The sequence below is a fragment of the Salvelinus namaycush genome, chromosome 5 (genome assembly GCF_016432855.1).
Source record: "Salvelinus namaycush isolate Seneca chromosome 5, SaNama_1.0, whole genome shotgun sequence".
Taxonomy (NCBI): domain Eukaryota; kingdom Metazoa; phylum Chordata; class Actinopteri; order Salmoniformes; family Salmonidae; genus Salvelinus; species Salvelinus namaycush.
This window is the reverse complement of record NC_052311.1, coordinates 18182364-18206344: the sequence shown is the minus strand read 5'-3', so window position 1 is coordinate 18206344 and position 23981 is coordinate 18182364. Positions and strand designations below refer to the sequence as shown.

Here is a 23981-nt window from a genome sequence, read left to right as displayed (position 1 = left end):
CTCAGATTATTGCATGATTTGCTTTTTCCGCAAAGTTTTTTCGAAATCTGACACAGCGGTTGCATTAACCTGTTTGGGCTGCAGGGGCAGTATTGAGTAGCCGGATAAAAGGTGCCCATTTCAAACGGCCTCGTACTCAATTCTTGCTCGTACAATATGCATATTATTATTACTATTGGATAGAAAACACTCTAGTTTCTAAAACCATTTGAATTATATCTGTGAGTAAAACAGAACTCCTTTTGCAGCAAACTTCCTGACAGGAAGTGGAAAATCTGAAATCGGTGCTCTCTTCTAGGGCCTGCCTATTAAAGTCCTTGATATTTATTCGTTTAAATGCACTTCATACGTCTTCCACTAGATGTCGACAATGAGTGAGAGAAGAAATGGAGTGTGTAACTTGATCTGGGCTCGAATAAATGCTCTTTGTATGACGTGTCACCAGTTTCCTGTTTTCTGGAGAGCGCGTCAAGGGACCTGGATTTGCCTTCTGATAAGCTGTCGTTATGGACGACTAATATCTCCGGCTTTGATTTTATTTGATACATGTGACAATATCATCGTAAAGTATGTTTTTTCAATATAGTTTAACTTTTTATGGCTGCAGGGGCAGTATTGAGTAGCTCTGATTAAAGGTGCCCATTTCAAACGGCCTCGTACTCAATTCTTGCTCGTACAATATGCATATTATTATTATTATTGGATAGAAAACACTCTCTAGTTTCTATAACCGTTGGAATTATGTCTCTGAGTGAAACAGAACTCATTCTACAGCACTTTTCCTGACAGGGAGTGAGATTTCAGAAATCTTGGCCCCTGGTCCCAGGTCAGTTTTAAGGTCCCTGTAAATGCTATGAGGATACAAACACTGCCTACGCCTTCCTCTAGATGTCAGTAAGAGGTGACAATTTGAATGGAGTCGATTGCGCAATCAGGGCCTGTATAAAAGAGCACAAGGCGGAAGTAGCTTTCTTTTTTTCCTGCGCCTGACGCACGATGGACGTCGGACTGGCTCTCTTTCCAAGCTTTGGTTTAGCCACTTCTAAATCGCCGGTCATGTTTTTACTCGTTATAGGTGTTAAAAACATCATAAGGTAGTTAATTTAAACCGTTTTATAGCAATTTATATCCGTTTAGTGCGATTTTGAGGCATTTCTTTGTGATTCACTTTGAAGCGCTGGGCACGTTTCCAGTACCGGTCGAACGTTAGTGGCCATTTCGACGGACAAGAGGACATCTTTCGACCAAAAGACGATTAGACCCGAGAAAGGATACATTGCCCAAGATTCTGATGGAAGATCAGCTCATAGTAAGAAATATTTAAGATGATAAATCGTTGTTCTGTAGAAAAATGTTAAACGCATATTCCGCCATTTTTTTTGGTATAGCTTCACTTGGCGAACCCTGTATTGCACAGTAAGGATAATTTTAGAAATGTAATTCAGCGATTGCATTAAGAACTAATTTGTCTTTCGATAGCTGTCCAACTTATATTTTTTTAGTCAAGTTTATGAATAGTTATTCATTAGACAAGATCACTGTCAAAGATGGCGCCCGACATTTTCAGGCCAGTTTTGCTACTATTCTCATTGTAAAACCACGTTTTTTTGTGGCTAAATATGCACATTTTCGAACAAACTCTATATGTATGTTGTAATATGATGTTACAGGAGTGTCATCGGAAGAATTCTGAGAAGGTTAGTGAAAAAATTAATATATTTTGGCGATGATAATGTTATCGCTCTCTTTGGCTTGAATCAATGCTCGGGTAACGTTTGCACATGTGGTATGCTAATATAACGATTTATTGTGTTTTCGCTGTAAAACACTTAGAAAATCTGAAATGTTGTCTGAATTCACAAGATCTGTGTCTTTCCATTGCTATGCGCTGTCTATTTTTAAGAAATGTTTTATGATGAGTAAATTGGTAATACACGTTGCTCTCTGTAGTAATTCTAGTCGCTTTGGTGAGATTTGTGATGGTGGCTGCAATGGCAAACTATGATTTATACCTGAAATATGCACATTTTTCTAACAAAACCTATGCTATACAATAAATATGTTATCAGACTGGCATCTGATGAAGTTTTTTCTTGGTTAGTGGCTATTTATATCTTTATTTGGTCGAATTTGTGATAGCACCTGATGGAGTAAGAAACTGATGGAGTTAGAAAAGTGGTGTCTTTTGCTAACGTGGTTAGCTAATAGATTTACATATTTTGTCTTCCCTGTAAAACATTTTAAAAATCGGACATGTTGGCTTGATTCACAAGATGTGTACCTTTCATATGCTGTATTGGACTTGTTAATGTGTGAAAGTTAAATATTTAAAAAAAATATTTTTTTTGAATTTCGCGCCCTGCACTTTGAGCTGGATGTTGTCATAGGTGTACCGACCTCGGGCTTGCAGCCATAAGAAGTTAATAAGATTATTGAAATTTTTTCGGGAGTTTTGCCGTGTTCCGTTCTCTGACTTTGTTGACGATGGAGAGATTCGCGCCACTTGGCAAGTGTGCTTGCTAAATCGAGAGGGAAAAAGGCCGTTCTAAAACCAAACAACGATTGTTCCCGACAAAGGACCCCTTGTACAACATTCTGATGAAAGATCAGCAAAAGTAGGACCCATTTTATGATGCTATTTCATATATCTGTCGAACATGTTGTGCTAGTCGTTGGCACCCAGCTTTTGGGTACTCTCTCGCTATACCTAAGCTGGATGTCGTAATGAAGTTATTTTTAGAATTCTAACACGGCGATTGCATTAAGAACTAGTGTATCTATTATTTCCTATACAACATGTATTTTTTAGTTATGTTTATGAATAGTTATTTGGTCAGAATATGTGTGTCAGAAAAAGTGTCAGAAAAATATCCGGACGTTGTGGGAAAAAGATGCTACGTTAGCACAATGTATAACCACTGATTCAGCTCTAAATATGCACATTTCCGAACAAAACATAAGTGTATGTATAACCTGATGTTATAGGACTGTCATCTGATGAAGCTTATCAAGGTTAGTCAAAAATTATATATCTTTTGCTGGTTTGTTACGATCGCTAACTTTTTCTACTGGGGAATGGCTTGTGTTTCTGGCTATTGTGGTAAGCTAATATAACGCTATATTGTGTTTTCGCTGTAAAACACTTAAGAAATCGGAAATATTGGCTGGAATCACAAGATGCCTGTCTTTCATTTGCTGTACACTATGTATTTTTCAGAAATGTTTTATGATGAGTATTTGGGTATTTGACGTTGGTGTCTGTAATTATTATGGCTGCTTTCGGTGCAATTTCTGATTGTAGCTGCAATGTAAACTATGATTTATACCTGAAATATGCACATTTTTCGAACAAAACATAGATTTATTGAATAACATGTTATAAGACTGTCATCTGATGAAGTTGTTTGTTGGTTAGTTTGGTTGGTTCTTGGTTAGTTAGGTTGGCTTTGTGCATGCTACCTGTGCTGTGAAAAATGTCTGTCCTTTTTTGTATTTGGTGGTGAGCTAACATAAATATACGTGCTGTTTTCGCTGTAAAACATTTTAAAAATCGGACATGTTGGCTGGATTCACAAGATGTGTACCTTTCATTTGCTGTATTGGACTTGTTAAATGGACTTGTTAAGTTAAATATTTCTAAAAAATATATTTAGAATTTCGCGCCCTGCACTTGAAGTGGCTGTCGTCATATTGTGGCCGGCCTCGGGCTTGCAGCCAGAAGAAGTTAAGGAGAGGTATATCTTTAATTCCATAATCTATAATTCCATGTGTATAACTTGTATTATCATCTACATTTATGATGAGTATTTCTGTTGAAACGATGTGGCTATGCAAAATCACTTGATGTTTTTGGAACTAGTGAATGTAACGCGCCAATGTAAACTCAGATTTTTTGATATAAATATGAACTTTATCAAACAAAACATGCATGTATTGTGTAACATGAAGTCCTATGAGTGTCATCTGATGAAGATCATCAAAGGTTAGTGATTAATTTGATCTCTATTTCTGCTTTTTTGTGACTGCTATATTTCGCTGGAAAAATGGCTGTGCTTATTGTGGTTTGGTGGTGACCTAACATAATCGTTTGTAGGGCTTTCGCTGAAAAGCATATTTGAAATCGGACACTTTGGTGGGATTAACAACAAGATTACCTTTAAAATGATATAAAACACATGTATGTTTGAGGAATTTTAATTATGAGATTTCTGTTTTTTGAATTTGGCGCCCTGCAATTTCACTGGCTGTTGTCATATCGATCCCGTTAGCGGGATGCAGCCATAAGAAGTTAAAGGGATTTAAGTTGTTTTAAAGGGATTTGATGTTACCCAATTGTTTTTTTCTAGGTTTCCACACTACTTTCCTCTATAGCATTTCTTAATATTATTCAGTTCCTTTGGCTTTGATGCCTCATGATTGAGTATTGCTCTACCAGGTGGTTGAGAAGTCAAAGGAAGGTCAAACCAGCAATGCCATATTAGAATGACTGATTTTGCTGTGATCTGATAGGGGTGTGAGCGGGTTGACTGTGAACGCTCTGAGAGACTCTGGTTTGAGGCCAGTGGTAAAGTAGTCTACAGTACTACTGCCAAGAGATGAGCTATAGGTATACCTACAGTCCCCTCGAAGCCTACCATTGATTATGTACATACCCAGCGTGTGTGACAGAGCTGCAGGAGTTGTGACCCGTTTTTGTTGGTTATGTTGTCGTAGTTGTGCCGAGGGGGGCATATGGGGGAGGGAATGCTTTCACCTCCAGGTAGGTGTTTGTCCCCCTGTGTGCTGAGGGAGTCAGGTTCTTGTCCAGTTCTGGCATTTAGGTCGCCACAGACTAGAACATGTCCATGGGCCTGGAAATGATTGATTTCCCCCTCCAGGATGGAGAAGCGGTCTTCATTTAAGTATGGTGATTCAAGTGGGGGGGTATAGGTAGCACACAGGAGGACATTTTTCTCTGTTGAGATCATTTCCTTTTGAATTTCTAGCCAAATGTAAAATGTTCCTGTTTTGATTCATTTAATAGAGTGAATTAGGTCTGCTCTATACAAAATTAGCATACCCCCTGAGTCCCTTCCCTGTTTCACACCTGGTAGTTTGGTGGATGGGACTACCAGCTCTCTGTAACCTAGAGGGCAACCAGTGGGTCCATCTCCTCTATACCATGTTATTGTAGGATGACAATGTCTGTATTTCAGAAGTCCAGGTTCCTGCTCTTTAGGCCAAAAGCAGATGACCTCAGGCCTTGGATATTCCAGGATGAGATAGTGAAGGCTTTGTGTTCAATAAAGTGCCCAATGTTGTTAGTCGTGTGGTTTGGCCTCAGACCAGTAAGTGTGAGCAGAGCCTGCTGAGCATCTGGTACATGCCATTGGCTTGGGCTAGTGTAAGAGTGAGGGTTGGGCCTGTTTGCCTGCGCTCTCTCTGTTTCCTCTTTCCCACTATCTCTCTGTCTCCCATGCAGAGCTTGCCAGGTGTCCTGCAGTCCTTTGTTCTGTCGGTGCAACCTGACCCTGCTAAGGCTCCTGTCCCCTTCTCTTCTCCAGTTCCCAGCCTCTCTCTCTTCTCTCTCATTCCCCCTCTCTCCACACACACCCACACAGAGCTGGATTTTCTCACATTTCAGAGCATTTCTCACTGTGCTAAGCCCCCCCCCCCCCTGGCTTCCTGTACATTTGGGAGAGTCCCATCTCTGCTACCCTGGAGAGGAGACCCCACCCATAAACACACACACACACACACACACACACACACACACACACACACACACACACACACACACACACACACACACACACACACACACACACACACACACACACACACACACACACACACACACACACACACACACACACACACACACACACACACACACAGGGTGTGAATGGATATTGCTCTCCCGGCAGGATACGTAAAAGACAATCAACAAAAAATATTTTTCACAATATTGAGCAATTGGTACAGTAGTATTCAGTGATATCAACTTCTCCGAAATCAGCACTGCATACACACTGATACAAACTATTGACATGCATTTCAAAATCTACAAGGTTTTGCTCTTCCCATCTATATGTTTATCATAGCGGACTTTGTTTTATAACATCTGACAGTTTTGACATTCACCACTACATCCTTAATCATAAAGTTGGTTGGACCTCTCTAAAAACACACAGGTCACTTCATTATTCTGTTTTTGTTTATAAAGCCTTACTCAATAAACTACCAATTTACTTATCATTGTTGAAATGTAGAAACTCCGATTACAACACCAGATCACAGGGTTGGTTAATGCCGGAGACTCCATGTGTATCCACAGAGTTCGGTAAATCTGCTTTTTCCTAACAGGCCCCTATCATGTGTAATAATCTCCAAGTAACGTTTCATTTGGATGTGTTGTCGTCTCTGGGTCAGTTTAGGAGAAAGGCTAGGGATTTTTGTATTTCTAAATGTGCTTGTTTTGGTTGATTGTTTATTGTGTATATGATATTTGCTATTTATTTAATTTTGTGTTTTAAATTGTGTATACTTTTCTTTTCTGTATTGTTCCCAGGGCACATTTGCAAATGAGACCTAGGTCTCAATGTGTTTTTCCCTGGTTAAATAAAAGTTAATAAAAAATGACAAATAATTTTCCATATCTATATACACTATATATACAAAAGTATGTAGACACCCCTTCAAATGACTGGATTTGGCTATTTCAGCCACACCCGTTGCTGACAGGTGTATACAATCGAGCACACAGCCATGCAATCTCCATAAACAAACATTGGCAGTAGAATGGCCTTACTGAAGAGCTCAGTGACTTTCAACGTGGCACCGTCATAGGGTGACACCTTTCCAACAAGTCAGTTTGTCAAATTTCTGCCCTGCTGGAGATGCCCCGGTCAACTGTAAATGCTGTTATTGTGAAGTGGAAACGTCTAGGAGCAACAACAACTCAGCCGCAAAGTGGTAGGTCACAAAAGCTCACAGAATGGGACCGCCGAGTTGCAAAACTCACCGCTGCTCGGTTGCAACACTCACTACCGAGTTCAAAACTGCCTCTGGAAGCAACGTCAGCACAATAACTGTTCTTCAGGAGATTCAAAAATGGGTTTCCAAGCCTAAGATCATCATGTGCAATGCCAAGCGTCAGCTGGAGTGGTGTAAAGCTCGCCGCCACTGGACTCTGGAGCAGTGGAAATGCGTTCTCTGGAGAGATGAATCACCTTTCACCATCTGGCAATGAGACGGACGAATCTGTGTTTGGCGGATGCCAGGAGAACGCTACCTGCCCGAATGCATAGTGCCAACTGTACATTTCCTTTCCTGTTTCAACATGACAATGCCACCGTGAACAAAGTGAGGTCCATACGGAAATGGTTTGTCGAGATCGGTGTGGAAGAACTTGACTGGCCTGCACAGAGCCCTGACCTCAACTCCATCAAACACCGTTGGGATGAATTGGAACGCCGACTGCGAGCCAAGCCTAATCGCCCAACATCAGTGCCCGACCTCATTAATGCTCTTGTGGCTGAATGGAAGCAAGTACCCGCAGCAATGTTCCAACATCTAGTGGAAAGGCTTCACAGAAGAGTGGAGGCTGTTATAACGGCAAAGGGGGAACCAGCTCCATGTTAATGCCCATGATTTATGACTGTGGAATACTAATTTCAACAATATTACAAAACTTACTTTAGGTCTGCTTCAATGGATTTTATAGGTAGGTAAGAAAAGTTAAATGATGTCCATTTTTATGTCCAAACATGTATATTGACTTACATTGAAGTGTTTTCGGGTGGTATATTTAAGCAATGCTACTGCTCCCAAACCATCTCTCTCCACAATGCTACTGCTCCCATCTCTCTCCACAATGCTGCTGCTCCCATCTCTCTCCACAATGCTGCTGCTCCCATCTCTCTCCACAATGCTGCTGCTCCCATCTCTCTCCACAATGCTGCTGCTCCCATCTCTCTCCACAATGCTGCTGCTCCCATCTCTCTCCACAATGCTGCTGCTCCCATCTCTCTCCACAATGCTGCTGCTCCCAAACCATCTCTCTCCACAATGCTGCTGCTCCCAAACCATCTCTCTCCACAATGCTGCTGCTCCCAAACCATCTCTCTCCACAATGCTGCTGCTCCCAAACCATCTCTCTCCACAATGCTGCTGCTCCCAAACCATCTCTCTCCACAATGCTGCTGCTCCCATCTCTCTCCACAATGCTGCTGCTCCCAAACCATCTCTCTCCACAATGCTGCTGCTCCCAAACCATCTCTCTCCACAATGCTGCTGCTCCCAAACCAACTCTCTCCACAATGCTGCTGCTCCCATCTCTCTCCACAATGCTGCTGCTCCCATCTCTCTCCACAATGCTGCTGCTCCCATCTCTCTCCACAATGCTGCTGCTCCCATCTCTCTCTCCAATGCTGCTGCTCCCAAACCATCGCTCTCCACAATGCTGCTGCTCCCAAACCATCTCTCTCCACAATGCTGCTGCTCCCAAACCATCTCTCTCCACAATGCTGCTGCTCCCATCTCTCTCCACAATGCTGCTGCTCCCAAACCATCTCTCCCCACAATGCTGCTGCTCCCAAACCATCTCCCCACAATGCTGCTGCTCCCAAACCATCTCTCCCCACAATGCTGCTGCTCCCAAACCATCTCTCCCCACAATGCTGCTGCTCCCAAACCATCTCTCTCCACAATGCTGCTGCTCCCATCTCTCTCCACAATGCTGCTGCTCCCATCTCTCTCCACAATGCTGCTGCTCCCATCTCTCTCCACAATGCTGCTGCTCCCATCTCTCTCCACAATGCTGCTGCTCCCAAACCATCTCTCTCCACAATGCTGCTGCTCCCAAACCATCTCTCCCCACAATGCTGCTGCTCCCAAACCATCTCTCCCCACAATGCTGCTGCTCCCAAACCATCTCTCCCCACAATGCTGCTGCTCCCAAACCATCTCTCCCCACAATGCTGCTGCTCCCAAACCATCTCTCCCCACAATGCTGCTGCTCCCAAACCATCTCTCTCCACAATGCTGCTGCTCCCAAACCATCTCTCTCCACAATGCTGCTGCTCCCAAACCATCTCTCTCCACAATGCTGCTGCTCCCAAACCATCTCCCACCAAAAAACTAAATTCCTCCTTCTGTGCTCTCTTCTCGCCCGATGCCAAGAATTGCAGAAACGTAAACAAAGAACATGCGGACAGAGGAAATATTAGTGACAAGGGTCTGTGTATGTGCATGTATGTGTAGGGGAAACCACTTAACAAACCCATGTCCAGCAGGCGTCTTGTACAACAACATACTACATGTATGTGTGTTTGAACCATTTGTTTGTGTGTGTGTGTGTGTGTGTGTGTGTGTGTGTGTGTGTGTGTGTGTGTGTGTGTGTGTGTGTGTGGTCACTGGTAGAGGAAATTGGGTGGAGGCCACAGCTGAGAACATCGACAGCGACCTCTTGTAATGGAAGGCTCTTGATGACAGACACTGATGTCTACATCAACACACACAGTGTTCCAGCCACTGCCCTCTTCCCCCCCTCAGACACCAAAACTATGGACAACGGTCAGAGAAAACCAAGCACGATAACACATGTTGACTTAAAGAGACATCTGCAGAGAACTCCATTCCTGTGGTCTTGAGACAATATTTCCCCAATCGAACTAAAACAGCAAAAAACTATTAGGAGCTAATTGATATGATGCATGAAGTACAGAGACATTAAACATGTTCCATCCTTAGATCATTTTACATTACGGTGCTGAATCTGGATGGACTCAATACCTTTCTGACGCGATCTGACGACAGATGTAGAGGGGGGAAGTGAACCAGCATTCACACCCAGAAACAACACCTATAGAGTATCCAGGGGGACGGGGTTCACAGATTACGCTGAGGGAGACGGGTGTCTCACAGCTCTGTTTCAGATTCCAACCTCACAGAGTCAAGGCCAAGGACAACACTCAAATAAGCAGGGGAGAGTTTAAAACTCACAGACAAGTGGTTTCTTCTTATCACAAGTCAAGATTCTAGGCAGTGCCATGACTGGGGTTTCACAATTATACAGTGTCATACACACATCTATGGTTATCAGGTTCTGTGTAAATGGTACACTGGAACGAATACAGAATATTCCCAAAAGTGCACATTTTAAGCTAAATGTAGTGCACCTCAAACACTCTCAGGTACTTTAAAAGATTTGACCTATGAAATGAACCCAGGTCTGCTACCAACCCACTAGCCCTCTTCAGCAGTACACCAACCAACAAACCAAAGAACCAACCAGCCAACCAACCAACCAGCTGTAGTCCAGGGAGTGTGGCTTGCTAACACTGAGTCTCAGTACAGCTTGCTAATACTGTGCCTTAGTATGGCATGCTATCACTGAGCATTCCTAATGCCCTGGACCAGAGCTACCAATCAACCTGTAAAACATTCCACACTCTGCTCCGCATCCACCCTGATTACACAACAAGGAATTCCACAGAGAGACATTTTCCCATTAGGCTGTAACAGGAAGGGGAAGGAAGAGGGAGAGCCTCAGAATGTTTCTTTGGATATGCAGATGTAAGGTGTTACTGCAATGCACAAGCGTGCGTGTGAGCACAACCATATGATTTTCACAAAGCAAGGTGTGGATACACAAGCCTGCACCTTGAGTTGAACCATAAGGATTCACCATAACAGGTACAGGTCCTACCCTACATGTGTGAGTCAACCATGTGGTTTACAAGCCTAGTTTACAAACCGAGTTTCAAGCCTAGTTTAAAAGCCTAGTTTACAGGCCTAGTTTACAAGAACTAGTTTACAAGCCTAGTCTAGTTCAGTAGGCCACAACGTTCAGATAGAAATATATTATGAAGAACAAATCAAATCAATTAAAATAAAATTTGATTTGTCACATGCGCCGAATACAACAAGTGTGGACCTTACCGTGAAATTCTTATTTACAAGACCTTAACCAACATTGCAGTTAAGAAAATATTTACTAAATAAACTAAAGTAAAAAATAAAAAAGTAACAGTAAAATAATAATAACGAGGCTATATACAGGGGGTACCGGTACTGAGTCAATGTGCGGCGGTACAGGTTAGTCGAGGTCATTTGTACATGTACTGTAGGTAGGGGTAAAGTGACCATGCATAGATAATAAACAGTGAGTAGAAGTAGTGTAAAAACAAACGGGGGAGTGGGTGACAATGCAAATAGTCTGGGTGGCCATTTGATTAATTGTTCAGCAGTCTTATTGGAGTGGGTCTAGGGTTTCCGTGATGATGGTGTTGATGTTTATTTCTTGAACTGCATTGTTGGTTAAGGGCTTGAAAGTACGCATTTTACCCGTTGTATTCGGCGCATGTGACAAATACATTTCGATTTGATGTGAGCGATAACCACCCTTTCAAAGCACTTCAGGTCTACTGATGTGAACAGCAACGTGAACAGCGCTACTCTTTAAATTTCTATCTGCAACGTTCCACAATGCTTCCCTACTCAACCCTTCCCTACTCAACCCTTCCCTACTCAACGCTTCCCTACTCAACGCTTCCCTACTCAACGCTTCCCTACTCAACGCTTCCCTACTCAACGCTTCCCTACTCAACGCTTCCCTACTCAACGCTTCCCTACTCAACGCTTCCCTACTCAACATGGCCCTGGTAACCCTGTATTTGCTTGGCTTTGTTCAATGACAAAAAGCAAAAGCATTATGTCGTGATTTGCTTGTGCCCACTCAGATACAGTACAGTACATATCAAAGACGTACTAATGTCTCTTTTCTCCTCCCACTCACTAGTTTCTTGTTCATGTCCCCAGCAGATGGAGGGCCAGTTTGTGTAGATGTATAATTGATAACCCCTCTAATTCCGTGCAGAAAGACTGACCCGACACCAGATGAAGTGTTCTCTCAGGTCTTATAGACAGAAATCATTAGATGTGTAATGGAGAGAAACAGTAGCCATGTAAACAGAAAGTAGGTCCAGAACAGAAACGGAGGGAGAGAGAGACTTTTGATGCTCTTAAAACCTGTTGAGGACAGAGGGCGCTGTTTTCACTTTGGGGGAAAATCGTGCCCAATTTAAACGGCCTCGTACTCAATTCTTGCTCGTACAATATGCATATTATTATTACTATTGGATAGAAAACACTCTCTAGTTTCTAAAACCGTTTGAATTATATCTGTGAGTAAAACAGAACTCCTTTTGCAGCAAACTTCCTGACAGGAAGTGGAAAATCTGAAATCGATGCACTGTTCTAGGGGCTGCCTATTAAAGTCCTTGATATTTATTAGTTTAGATGCACTTCATACGTCTTCCACTAGATGTCGACAAGCAGTGAGAGAAGAAATTGAGTGTGTAACTTGATCTGGGCTCGGATAATAGCTCTTGGCATGACGTGTCACCAGTTTCCTGTTTTCTGGAGAGCGCGAGAAGGGACCTGGATTTGCCTTCTGATAAGCTGTCGTTATGGACGACTAATATCTCCGGCTTTGATTTTATTTGATACATGTGACAATATCATCGTAAAGTATGTTTTTTCAATATAGTTTAATCAGATTATTGAAATTTTTTCGGGAGTTTTGCCCTGTTCCGTTCTCTTTGTTTGTCGACGATGGAGAGATTCGCGCCACTTGGCAAGTGTGCTTGCTAAATCGAGAGGGAAAAAGGCCGTTCTAAAACCAAACAACGATTGTTCCCGACAAAGGACCCCTTGTACAACATTCTGATGGAAGATCAGCAAAAGTAGGACCCATTTTATGATGCTATTTCATATATCTGTCGAACATGTTGTACTAGTCATTGGCGCCCAGCTTTTGGGTACTCTCTCGCTATACCTAAGCTGGATGTCGTAATGAAGTTATTTTTAGAATTCTAACATGGCGATTGCATTAAGAACTAGTGTATCTATCATTTCCTATACAACATGTATTTTTTAGTTATGTTTATGAATAGTTATTTGGTCAGAATATGTGTGTCAAAAAAAGTGTCAGAAAAATATCCGGACGTTGTGGGAAAAAGATGCTACGTTAGCACAACGTTAGCACAATGTATAACCACTGATTTCAGCTCTAAATATGCACATTTTCGAACAAAACATAAGTGTATGTATAACCTGATGTTATAGGACTGTCATCTGATGAAGCTTATCTTGCTGGTTTATATCTTGCTGGTTTATTCGCTATCGCTAATGTGCCTATTGCTATCGCTAACGTGCCTTGATGAATGAATGCGGTAGTGTGGTAGGCTATTGTAGTAAGCTAATATAATGCTATATTGTGTTTTCTCTGTAAAACACTTAAAAAAATCGGAAATATTGGCTGGATTCACAAGATGTTTGTCTTTAACTTCTAGTTCCTCCCAAACCCGGATCCGGGAGCACCCCCACCAGTAAAAAAGCTGACTAGCATAGCCTAGCATAGCGTCACAAGTAAATACTAGCATCTAAATATCATTAAATCACAAGTCCAAGACACCAGATGAAAGATACACTTCTTGTGAATCCAGCCACCATTTCTGATTTTTAAAATGTTTTACAGGGAAGACACAATATGTAAATCTATTAGCTAACCACGTTAGCAAAAGACACAATTTTTCTTACTCCACCATATTTTCACTCCATCAGTAGCTATCACCAATTCGACCAAATAAAGATATAAATAGCCACTAACCAAGAAAAAACTTCATCAGATGACAGTCTGATAACATATTTATTGTATAGCATATGTTTTGTTAGAAAAATGTGCATATTTCAGGTATAAATCATAGTTTACAATTGCAGCCCCCATCACAACTCTCACTAAAATGACTAGAATAACTACAGAGACCATCGTGTATTAGCTAATTACTCATCATAAAACATTTCTTAAAAATACACAGCGTACAGCAATTGAAAGACACAGATCTTGTGAATCAAGACAATATTTCAGATTTTCTAAGTGTTTTACAGCGAAAACACAATATATCGTTATATTAGCTTACCACAATAGCAAACCAGACAACAGCATTGATTCCAGCCAAACACAGCGATAACGTATTCACCACCAAAATAAATTCATTTTTCACTAACCTTCTCAGAATTCTTCAGATGACAGTCCTGTAACATCATATTACACAATCCATATAGGTTTTGTTCGAAAATGTGCATATTTAGCAGCACAAATCGTGGTTATACAATGTGATCAGTGGCAACAGGTCATGCATTCTGGCCGGCGCCATCTTGGAAAGGCACCTAATCTAATCAATAAATAATCGTAAACTTGACTAAAAAATACAGGTTGGACATCAAATGAAAGATGCATTAGTTATTAATGCAACCGCTGAGTTAGATTTTTAAAATTAACGTTAGACATACAGTGTGCGTTACAGCCAGACTAGTGCCGCAATAATGGCGGACAAATCCGTTTACATTTTTCCACATAAATACGGAATAACATCATAAATAGCTCTTACTTTTGGACGAGCTTCCATCAGAATCTTGTGCAAGTGGTCCCTTGTCCAAAAGAATCGTTGCTTGGTTGTAAAACGTCGTCTTCAACTTCGGAATTAGCAGCTAAGAATAGCTATGTGGCCACAACATGCCCAAATCCTCCAAACGCAATACTAAGGAAATTCCGAAAATAGCAATATACTCGCATAAACTGATATAACTCGGTGTAAAATAACTTCGTTATGATGTTTCTAACACCTATATCGAATTAAATTACAGACGGATATATCTAAGGTCGATAACTGAGCGTTTCAAAATGCCATCCTGAGGTCCTGCTTTGCGCAATGACGAACGTCGAAAAGAGAGCTCCCCTCGTTCCTTGGCCTTTTATAAACTCTGAGAACTACGTAGAAACTCCATTCCACTTCTCATTGGTTACTGACATCCAGGGGAAGGCGGGTGCAGTTCATGTCGACCCATAGGATACATACAGAGCTTTAAACTGATCTGAGAACAGAGCCTCATTTTCAGACCTTCGCAGTTCCTGTCATGGATTTCGCTGCAGAAAGAGTTCTGGTTCACCCACAGACATAATTCAAACGGTTTTAGAAACTAGAGATTGTTTTCTATCCAATAGTAATAATAATATGCATATTGTACGAGCAAGAATTGAGTACGAGGCAGTTTAATTTGGAGACCAATTTTCACTAAGTCGAAACAGCACCCCCTATATTCTCAAGAGGTTAATTTGCTGTACACCATCGATTTTTCAGAAATGTTTTATGATGAGTATTTAGGTATTTGACGTTGGTGTCTGTAATTATTCTGGCTGCTTTCGGTGCAATTTCTGATTGTAGCTGCAATGTAAACTATGATTTATACCTGAAATATGCACATTTTTCGAACAAAACATAGATTTATTGAATAACATGTTATAAGACTGTCATCTGATGAAGTTGTTTGTTGGTTAGTTTGGTTGGTTCTTGGTTAGTTAGGTTGGCTTTGTGCATGCTACCTGTGCTGTGAAAAATGTCTGTCCTTTTTTGTATTTGGTGGTGAGCTAACATAAATATACGTGCTGTTTTCGCTGTAAAACATTTTAAAAATCGGACATGTTGACTGGATTCACAAGATGTGTATCTTTCATTTGCTGTATTGGACTTGTTAATGTGTGAAAGTTAAATATTTCTAAAAAATATCTTTTGAATTTCGCGCTCTGCCTTTTCAGTGGAATGTGGGAGGAGTTCCGCTGGCAGAACGCCAGAGCCAGACAGGTTTTAACTTAGATATCTTCAGAAAATGAGACTTCGAGAAACAGACTTCGAGAGAGAGAGAGAGAGAGAGCGAGAGACCAAAAAGATTGAAAGACTTTTAACTGGTGTTACAGTGGAGCAAAAACATCTTGACAAAGTGAGGAAATAACTGTTTTGCTTTGAACTTGTTACAAGATAATCCATTGTTACTGGATTGTAAAAAAGAGAAAGGGCTTGTAAGAATGCGGGCTTGTAATTGCTGGTGTTCCTTAACAGCCAGAGGAGGCTCGTTGGCGGCGATTAGAGACGCCGTTAGATAAAAGAGTAGGGAGAGAGAAGTCGGGCCAAACCAAACTTCCTTCAAAACAGTTGAACTGAAGCCTACCACTTCAGCATTTTGGGTTCTAGCTCCCTCTCTCTCTCTCCCTCCCTCATCCAGCTGTTGAGCTCTCCTCTCTTTCATCCTTTTTCTGCATATGTTTGTCTCTCGCTTTCTTTCTTATCCAGCCATTGTTCATCTCCTCTCCTCCATTCTTCATCCCTTCTGTACTCTTTCCATTACCCTTTGGTCTTCAAACCATGAGCAGAGTAAAAGAAAACACAGGGCCATTGTGATATATATATATATATATTTATTTTATTTTATTTAACCTTTATTTAACTAGACAAGTCAGTTAAGAACAAATTCTTAATTACAATGATGGCCTACACCGGCCAAACCCGGGTGACGCTGGGCCAATTGTGCACCGCCCTATGGGACTCCCAATCACGGCCAGTTGTGATACAGCCTGGATTCAAACCGGGGTGTCTGTAGTGACACCTCTAGCACTGAGATGCAGTGCCTTAGACCGATGTGCCACTCAGGAGCCCCTACACATTAAGTTAGAAGATTAGGTTGAAGTGGCGCCCAGACGCTGGTCTTGGGTCAGTTTTGCATTTAACAGTAAAGGACTTGTTAAGGACAAATTTATCCTAGATCTGTACTTAGGGGCAACTTCACACTGAAGGCAAGTTAGCCATTGAATGCTGCTCATTATTCCTATCCAGGGTTGGAGAGAAACGGATTACATGTAAGTGATTACAAAAAAACGTAAACTGTAATCCGTTACGTTACCTGCAAAAACATTGTAATCAGATTACAGACACTTTTGAAAAACTAGATGATTACTTCAAGTTTTACTTTTAAATTCAGAAAGGATGTTTGCGGAAAAAAACTTTTCTGTAAACTCAATGACATTCAAGTGAACATTGAAAAAAGGTGCAAGTATAAATCAGAGACCGCTATGATGACACACCAAATATGTTTGATGGATCGAGGGAAAAGAGCAGGAACAGGCTTTTGTAGGCTACAGTTCAAGCTATGTCTTCCAATGGTGCGACTGCTGTCGGCATCCAAAGATTATCCAACTTGAAAAAAAGCTTGGAGGTAAGGATGAGAGCAGTGGTGTAGTCTACAGCGAAACGGATATCACTTATTATTGATATCTATATAGCGCAATGATGTGAATCACACTGCTGCTCTCTCAATTAGCTATTTGCGCCTTACGGATTGTGGTTGTTGTGGATGGCTGATCAGAAATCTAAATGTGTATTTGAACCCAATAATGGTTGAATTCAATAAATTTAAGCTTTTAATAAACTTAAAAGGTGCAAACTGTAGTTGCTACATCCATTTTTGGACTTATAAATTATATATATTCATGTAAAGATATAATTTAATTATATTATTATATGTAGTAGAAAGCGATGGGTTAGAAGAAGCCTAAATAACCAACCCATAAAGTAAAATGTAACATCCATATATGACCAGTTATGTAAACTTTAACATTGATTTAACCTGCAATAGATGTCGTTCAATTGGTAACATAAAGTTGAAGTCGGGAGTTTACATACACTTAGGTTGGAGTCATTAAAAATCGTTTTTCAACCACTCCACAAAATTCTTGTGAACAAACTATAGTTTTGGCAAGTCGGTTAGGACATTTACTTCGTGCATGACACAAGTCATTTTTCCAACAATTGTTTACAGACAGATGATTTAACTTATAATTCACTGTATCACAATTCCAGTGTGTCAAAAGTTTACATACACTAAGTTGACTGTGTCTTTAAACAGCTTGGAAAATTCCAGAAAATTATGTCACGGCTATAGAAGCTTCTGATAGGCTAATTGACATCATTTGAGTCAATTGGAGGTGTACCTGTGGATGTATTTCAAGGCCTACCTTCAAACTCAGTGCCTCTTTGCTTGACATCATGGGAAAATCAAAAGAAATCAGCCAAGTCCTCAGAAAATAATTGTAGACCTCCACAAGTCTGGTTCATCCTTGGGAGAAATTTCCAAACGCCTGAAGGTACCACGTTCATCTGTACAAACAATAGTACACAAGTATAAACACCATAGGACCACGCAGCCGTCATACCACTCAGGAAGGAGACGCGTTCTGACTCCTGGAGATGAACGTACTTTGGTGCGAAAAGTGCAAATCAATCCCAGAACAACAGCAAAGGACCTTGTGAAGATGCTGGAGGAAACAGGTACAAAAGTATCTATATCCACAGTAAAACAAGTCCTATATCGACATAACCTGAAAGGCCGCTCAGCAAGGAAGAAGCCATTGCTCCAAAACCGCCATAAAAAAGCCAGACAACGGTTTGCACATGGGGACAAAGATCGTACTTTTTTGGAGAAATGTCCTCTGGTCTGATGAAACAAAAATAGAACTGTTTGGCCATAATGACCATCGTTATGTTTGGAGGAAAAAGGGGGAGGCTTGCAAGCCGAAGAACACCATCCCAACCGTGAAGCACGGGGGTGGCAGAATCATGTCTGGGGGTGCTTTGCTGCAGGAGGGACTGGTGCACTTCACAAAATAGATGGCATCATGAGGGAGGAAAATGATGTGCATATATTGAAGCAACATTTTAAGACATCAGTCAGGAAGTTAAAGCTTGGTCGCAAATGGGTCTTCCAAATGGACAATGACCCCAAGCATACTTCCAAAGTTGTGGCAAAATGGCTTAAGGACAACAAAGTCAAGGTATTGGAGTGGCCATCACAAAGCCCTGACCTCAATCCTATAGAACATTTGTGGGCAGAACTGAAAAAGCGTGTGCAAGCAAGGAAGCCTACAAACCTGACTCAGTTACACCAGCTGTGTCAGGAGGAATCGGCCAAAATTTACCCAACGTATTGTGGGAAGCTTGTGGAAGGCTACCCGAAACATTTGACCCAAGTTAAACAATTTAAAGGCAATGCTCCCAAATACTAATTGAGTGTATGTAAACTTCTGACCCACTGGGAATGTGATGAAAGAAATAAAAGCTGAAATAATTCTCTCTACTATTATTCTGACATTTCACATTCTTAAAATAAAGTGGTGACCCTAACTGACCTAAAACAGGGAATTCTTACTGGGATTAAATGTCAGGAATTTTGAAAAACTGAGTTTAAATTTATTTGGCTAAGGTGTATGTAAACTTCCGACTTCAACTGTACATAACATACATTTTTGTCTTCTTCTAATGCCTCTTAAGGGGAAAGTAATCTAAAAGTAACTGAATAATCAGTTTGGGTAATCCAAAAGTTGCATTACTGATTATAATTTTGGACAGGCAACTAGTAACACATTACATTTTTGAAAGCCACCTACCTAACCCTGATCCTATCTCACAATAGTGACAAATCTGACCAAGATAATAGCAGCAAATCTAGTCAGGATATACAAGGGCTACTGTAGAGATCAATTTGAAGACCAAAGTGTAGAGCAGAGGTAGTATAACCTTGTGGTAACACCATGAAATGGGTCTCGTCTAACAGCGCTACCAGTCTCACAGTGTTTTACACTAATAACTGATCCCGGGGCTGTCCCAGTACATCTGGGCCTGGCTAACCAGCAGACTCCAGCCAAGCCAAAACAATGCAGAGGAAGTGGGAGGGTGGGGGGGGATGAGAGAGAGAAAGAGAGAAATAAAATGGGGGGAATGAGTGAGAGGAAGGGAGGAGAGGGTAATCAGAGGGAGGAGAAGAATGGAAGGAGAAGAAGATAGAGGGGGAGAGGAATGGAGTGATGGCAGAAGGAGAGAACTTACCAGGCCAGCGATGGGAGTGGGTAATCTGTTGATCTTCTTCACCAAGCCAGGTTTGATGGAGCTCAGCAACCTGAGAGAGAGAAAGAGAGTGATGAGAGAGAGAATGTAAAATAATATGAAACCACAAACATCTGATTCAAATCCAATCAGATATCTCTACAAAACATCAATATCTACAGCTATGAATGGATAACATCTGTAAAGGTATTGTTGGAAACAGTCCCAGCAGATACCATCTGACACTTACAGTATAATTTAGACAGAAAGCAATTTAGTATTTTGTTTTATGGATAGAGGGAGGGCTATAGACCTAAACTTCCTTAGATAACTCCATGTGAATGTGGGTGATCATCATAACCAGAAAGTCCACAGCTGGTGAACTTCAATGTCTCTTATCCGGCATCTGTTGCTCTGAAGAGCCAGGAATCTTATGCATTTCATGTAGAAAGAAGATAGAGGGATAGATTGAGAGAAATATAGAGAGACAGACAGAAAAAACAAACAAACAAACAAACAAGACAGACTACGACGACAGAAAGAATGAATGAAGGAATCAGAAAACGGACCCTCCCTCTGAATGTGTCCTATGTGGCCGTCTTGGGAGGTTAGCGTTGACACTGGCTCTAAATCAGATGGAAGGACTTAATGACACATGCTGCTCCCCACTCCTCTGTATATTAGAACAGGTCTCAGAGCAGTTGGAGTGGATAGTGATAATGACAGGGCAGAACCAAACGAAGAGGAAAAACCTCTGTCCTCACGGCCCTCACGGGGGCTGTGGTAAATTGGAGCACAGTGGAGCACACAGCCGCAGCCTTGGACTGCTGTCAGACTCACAGACTGGCCTTGGACTGCTGTCAGACTCACAGACTGGCCTTGGACTGCTATCAGACTCACAGACTGGCCTTGGACTGGCCTTGGACTGCTGTCAGACTCACAGACTGGCCTTGGACTGCTGTCAGACTCACAGACTGGCCTTGGACTGCTGTCAGACTCACAGACTGGCCTTGGACTGCTGTCAGACTCACAGACTGGCCTTGGACTGCTGTCAGACTCACAGACTGGCCTTGGACTGCTGTCAGACTCACAGACTGGCCTTGGACTGCTGTCAGACTCACAGACTGGCCTTGGACTGCTGTCAGACTCAGACTGGCCTTGGACTGCAATCAGAGTGACAGACAGGTCTTAAGAGACTTAAATACACACCCAGTCACACAAACACGTGACAAACGATCATACATCCTAACACACTGAGATAGTGTATCTGGCTTTAGTGTATCCAGTCATGTTATTCCTGAGACAGTGGGCATGAGTGGTTGGGATAATGTTGTCAGGTCATGGTTCACAACACATTACTAACACACAGATAACTGTAGCTATAATACGTTATTGTACACAAGCACTTCTGTCAAAAACAAAATCTGTCAAAAACATGGGAAGTCACGAGACAAGACCCCCCCTTTTGATGTTCTGAAACTAAACACTTAACTAAAGTACATCCCCCTCCCCACTCATCCCCCTCCCCACTCCTCAAAAACTACACATGAGAAAAAAGCGGGTAAGGGTGTCAAAGACAAAACAGATAACTTCCTCGTGGTCCAGCCCTTCCCTTGTTTTGAGAGCACTCATGGTCCACAGGGGACATTCTCCAACTTCCTCCACTTCCTCCCAAGGTGCAAGGTTTTTAGAAAGAGCCTGAGGGGATCTTATCTAATCCTAGGCCTGTTATTGCTGATTCACCTGAGGAATGTACAACAAGAGTTCCCCCTATCTGATTCCAGACCTGTTACTATGTCCTGTTGTTGAGGAATGCACTACAATAGTTCCCCCTTTGTTCCTCATCAAAGCCAGAGCCAACGTGACATAACCATCTTGTGATAACAATCGCTGTGGTTATGACATGCCTGGAAGGCAATGTGATTCTATCTCAAACGCTGAGTGCAAGCGAGTGGAGAGCTTGAGTTGGATTGAGATGGATGGCTGTGGATGGTGTGATAGGGGAAGGGTTAGATGTAAGGGAGACGCTGGTTGTTGACAAAGGTGTTTCACACATGACTGTGGTAGTAAAGAGTAAGTGGAGAAGGTGATATGTGATATTGATAATATGGTAAGATAATGCTGGTCTTTCAATGGCGGTGTTATTCATACTACTGTCCCGACTGTGTGGATCTCCATGACAGAAACGTGTGGCCTGATATGCATGCAATGATTTTATTGCGAGCGATTAGAAAATGACTGTTATCACACATGCACACACACAAAATGCACATACAGACAGTGTAGACAGAGTACGTACAGTAGAGACCCACAATTCACTGTGAAGACTGTCAACAACCCACAGTAGGATTACCCATCTGTTTGAGTTGACCCCACTGAAGTCCTTCAAACCCCTCAAGTCCCTTCATGGTCTCCAGGGGGCTGCACTGAACCCCTAGGGTGTCTGTGCACTTTACTACACAGAATCCACACACTGGAATTTAGTGGGATGACCAAAACCATTAAATCTCCTAGATTGACTCCACTGCTGAAAAGGACAGGGTCATGCCGTAAAGTAAAGTATGTTCTATGCACAGGATGAGGAACATGTCTGAAGGGAAGGAGGGAGACTATGGCCGTAACACAGGATGAGGAACATGTCTGAAGGGAAGGAGGGAGACTATGGCTGTAACACAGGATGAGGAACATTTCAGAAGGGAAGAAGGGAGACTATGGCCATAACACAGGACGAGGAACATGTCTGAAGGGAAGGAGGGAGACTATTGTCGTAACACCGGATGAGGAACATGTCAGAAGGGAAGAAGGGAGACTATGGCCGTAACACAGGACGAGGAACATGTCTGAAGGGAAGGAGGGAGACTATTGTCGCAACACCGGATGAGGAACATTTCAGAAGGGAAGAAGGGAGACTATGGCCGTAACACAGGACGAGGAACATGTCTGAAGGGAAGGAGGGAGACTATAGCAATAACACCGGTGTTCCCACAATGTGAAGAATTGAGTTGACACATTTATTGCGGGCTGGGTGGGAGGATGCATGCAATTTACACGCTAAAGGAAAAGGGTTGAAGACTCAATGAGTAGTTTACTGTAGTTATTGAATTGTTAATTTATTGTATCTATATTAAATAATTTATCAGAGTAGATCTAATGGGGATTAAAGAACTCTGGAACACAGTCTTTTTAAATAGAGAATAAATGATTGGTTAAGCCCCTCAGAACTGTGAATATATCAAATGGCAAACATATCTAGTCAATATTATAAAATGTGCATGTAATGTTCAGTTAGCATGACTAACAAAGCCAAACTCTGTAGCCATAGTGACCCATTTCAGGAAACTAGGCGTATGTTGCGGGTCACTACTTCACAGGAGAGCCGTTTGAAAGTGAACTTTTTTTTTAACCAAAATGCGTTTTTTGGGGGGCAGAAATGCCTTCTCGAACATGTGAACTTTCATGTGCCCTAATAACAAACGTGTATGCCATCCGTAAATATGAATAAAATTGTTAAATTACGAGCCCAGTAGGTTAAGCCACAGAAAAAAACAGCAACATTCCAGCTAGCCATGATTGGCTGAGATAATGAGTGGGCTGGACATGCCGAGAAATGAGTTTAGATTGGTTTGCCATATAGCACGCATTCTGTCTATTTGAGCTGGTCAGTATGTGTAGGTAATCCTGTCTAATGCGGCTTTTTTGGAACTGTATCGAGTAGTAAAACTACATAAATCAGTATGATATTCAAGTATGATAGCTAAAGAGATGGAGAAAACACCTGTTTCCAGATTACATCTTCAAACTAAGGGCAACCATGGCATCCGTGACAGGAGACGCGTCCATCTATGATGTATACGGGTAAAACATTCTAACAAGCTACATTTTCAGATATTACACGTTTCTAATTTTGACAGAAAGTAGTTCATTTCAAGTTAAAGTGTACCGTTAGCTAGCTAAAATTAGCTTGCTAACTCGCTAGCTAACGTTACGTGTATGATCTTATTATTTGTATCTCTGAGTCATTTGCTTGGCTAGTTAATGTCAGCTAGCTACCATTGAACCTGATTGGTTAGCTACCTGCAGACTCATGCAGGGTAGTAACATCATGAGTTGGGATTATGGTTCATTGTTTAGCTAGCTACATGTCTTAACAAAAGAATCCACTATGCAAGTAACCATTTCGGATGCGTTCGTAAATTCAGTCTGGCCATCTACTTCTGATTTCAGAGC

At 41.7% G+C, this 23981-nt stretch overlaps 1 protein-coding gene across 1 annotated transcript in view; it reads right to left on the bottom strand.

Moving 5' to 3' along the window:
• Window positions 1-23981, bottom strand: part of LOC120048021 (LIM and calponin homology domains-containing protein 1-like) — a 165183-nt gene that overhangs the window by 77128 nt on the left and 64074 nt on the right. The window contains exon 3 of the mRNA XM_038993691.1: window positions 19758-19827. Coding sequence (XP_038849619.1) covers window positions 19758-19827 — 70 coding nt within the window. The remainder of the gene's footprint in view (window positions 1-19757; window positions 19828-23981) is intronic.